A 2,644-nucleotide genomic window follows, 5' to 3' on the forward strand; every position below is an offset into this window, starting at 1 on the left:
GGCGGGCTGTGGCCCCAGGTCAAGCACTTCCTGCTCCCGTGGGGAGGGAATGGCTGCCTGGCTCTGGAGCACAGCACAGATGGGGGGGCTCTGGCATAAGGCTGGGTGTGGTAGCATGCCACCTGCCGGGGGCTCCTACCTGGGCACACAGTGGTGCAGGCCGTTTTCTGGAAGGCCTGGCCCTCGCAGAAGGCACCTCCGTTGAGCGGGGCGGGGTTGGTGCAGGTCCGCGTGCGCTTCTGCCAGCCTCGGCCACAGCGGTTGGAACAGGGTGACCATTCTGCCCAGCTGGACCAGCCGCCATTCACTGTTGGGGTTGTAGCTGTCACCTGGCTGGCCCTCTCTGGGGCACTCTGGCCCTTCAACCTGTCCCATTGGCCCTCCCCAGTTAGACCCTCCTGCCGGCAGGGCTGAGGACTCAGATACAGCAGGCAGACCTGGGACCCAGAGGGGACCCAGGAGGACACTGCTTACTCCCCATACCACTGTACAACGGCAAACAGTGTCCAGAGGGGGTGCACACGTCTCCCTGTGAGGGCGGGGACCCGCTTGGGGCTGGGGTTCAGCACAGGGCTCTTCCTGTCACCGGCTAAAGCCACCTCTGCCCCTCCTGTCCATGAGGTTCAGGGGCAGTAGAGAAGAGCTTACAGGGCCTGGGCTTCAGTCCCTAACTGCTAGGAACATAGGTTTGGGAGTGGGGCCACTGAATGAGTCTGCCTCAACCCCGGCCCAAGAACTGTGTCTCCTTCGGTGGCAGACAAGGGACTAGAGCACCGGCGTGCCCAATTTGCCCACTGATTTTGCTGCATGACCTCGGTCAGGCCACCTCCTCTCCCTGGGCTGTACCCCTTCCAGCTGTTTAGGGAGGGTGGGGGTGGGCTGCAGCCCCAGGCTGGGGTGGCCGCACCGTAGACGATGATGGTGGCAGTGGTGCTGCGGCGCTTAGCCACGATGTTCTTGGCCACACAGGTGTAGTTGGCCGTGTCGGCCAGGCGGGCCTGGCGCACCACCAGGCTGTGCTCCCGCGTGATGTACACGTTGGGGTCCAGGGACGGGTCCACCAGGTCCTCGTTGCGCAGCCACTCCACCTGGGGGAGGGGCATGCAGCTGCACGCGGGCCAGGCCAGCTGCCTCAGGTGGGAGCGGCCCTGGGCACCCCGCCCCTAGTGTGGGTCCCTAGCCCCTCTCACCTCGGCTGGGGGGATGCCCTCTGGGGGGCGGCAGGGCAGCACGATGCCCTGCTCCAGGGACACCTCCTTGGCCAGCGGCTCCTGTTCAAAGTTCTTGCGCAAATCTGGGAGAAAAACAAGAGTGTCCTCCTGCCTGGGGCCCTCACACCTGCTCACCCTGCTGGCTCTGTCCCTCGGTCCTGGGGGCCATGACACATGGCAAGAGGAATGCCAAGTGCCCCGAGACATGGAGGTGACCAGGCTGCTGTCCCTTGGTGCTTTCTCTACCCATCAAGGCAGGGTGTGAGGTCTGACCTGACTCCCTCCTCCAGGCAGGCCTGCTGTCCCCTCCCAACTACCCTGCCCAGGGCCACCCTCACTCACAGGCGATACGGATATAGGCCTTCTGGCTCTTGGTGGTGCCCGAGGAGCTCCACGCCACGCACTGGCACCAGTACTCTTCCAGCCCGAACACCTTCTCCACCTGCTGCCGCGAGACGTTGATGCGGACTTCCATGGCCGGCAGCCCTGGGGGTGGGAGGGGCAGGTTGAGGGGACTGGGCCACCTGTGGGTCCCTGCACCACCCAGGGCCACTCTGCTCTGCAGGAGAACTCAGGGTGCCCAGAGCACCCGGTTTATAGCTGCAGGAGTGGGGCTCTGAGACATCCATTCCTCCTTCTTAACTACCCAGCCCGTCTCCCTGGAGTCACTCCCAGAAGTGTCCCTAAAGAGGCTTCGGATGGGCTTTAGGCTACCGGCCCTGGCCGGTCCATGGCCCCGGCAGAGGGCAGGCAGACAGCCTGAGCACTGCGACCTTTTTGGGTGAAAGAGGGTGAGGAAGGGTCTGGCTCAGCTCCCTGGTGGGAGCGGGTCATTCCCGATAGCAGTGATGGAGCAGCAACTGTTAGCAACACACGGGCCTTGGCGAGGGGCGGCGCAGACTGGCCACGAGGGCGTCCCACGTGCAGGTGCCACGTAGGCCCTTCCCCGGACGGTGTGCCCATTCGGGATGTGGACGGAGGCTCAGAAAGCTATGACTTGCCACAGGCACCCAGGGCGGCCTGAATCCCAGTGGCGGCTGCAGCTCCCTGGGATGGATTGGGGGTGCCCCCCGGTGGGGACAGGCAGGCTGGAAGAGGTTGAGGGGTAGCCCACAGCGGGGATGCCAGCCAGCAGGTGGGGTCCAGGACTGGGGTGGGCTGGGGGGCCCCTCCCCAGGCTCACCCTACCCGCCTTGTGCCCCAGAGAGCTCGGCGTGCCAGGAGGCCCAGGCTCCTCGTGACCCAGGAGAGGGACGCCAGCCCTCTTCCTGCTCCTTGGTCTGTGGCCAGAACCAGCGTCCTCAGGAGGGAGAAAAGACTGTTTCCAATTTCTCCTCCTCCTGACCCCAATTTCCCTCGGGTCAGTGGCTTATCAGAAAGAGGAGCAGGCAGCTGCTGCGGTGTTTCCATTGTTAACAGAGAAATTAAATTAA

At 64.2% G+C, this 2,644-nt stretch overlaps 1 protein-coding gene across 3 annotated transcripts in view; it reads right to left on the reverse strand.

The window, feature by feature from the left end:
• The window catches only part of UNC5B (unc-5 netrin receptor B), an 18,803-nt gene extending 17,111 nt beyond the window's left edge, over positions 1 to 1,692 (reverse strand). For all 3 annotated transcript variants that reach the window (XM_027768910.1, XM_027768909.1, XM_027768908.1), the window contains exons 1-4: positions 1,554 to 1,692; positions 1,191 to 1,294; positions 908 to 1,088; positions 140 to 307 (exon numbers count right to left, since the gene is read on the reverse strand). In XM_027768910.1, coding sequence (XP_027624711.1) covers positions 140 to 307; positions 908 to 1,088; positions 1,191 to 1,294; positions 1,554 to 1,686 — 586 coding nt within the window. In that variant the 5' untranslated portion in view covers positions 1,687 to 1,692. The remainder of the gene's footprint in view (positions 1 to 139; positions 308 to 907; positions 1,089 to 1,190; positions 1,295 to 1,553) is intronic.
• Positions 1,693 to 2,644: the final 952 nt, after the last annotated feature.

This window comes from Tupaia chinensis, unplaced genomic scaffold (assembly GCF_000334495.1).
Source record: "Tupaia chinensis unplaced genomic scaffold, TupChi_1.0 Scaffold148012_1, whole genome shotgun sequence".
Lineage (NCBI taxonomy): Eukaryota > Metazoa > Chordata > Mammalia > Scandentia > Tupaiidae > Tupaia > Tupaia belangeri.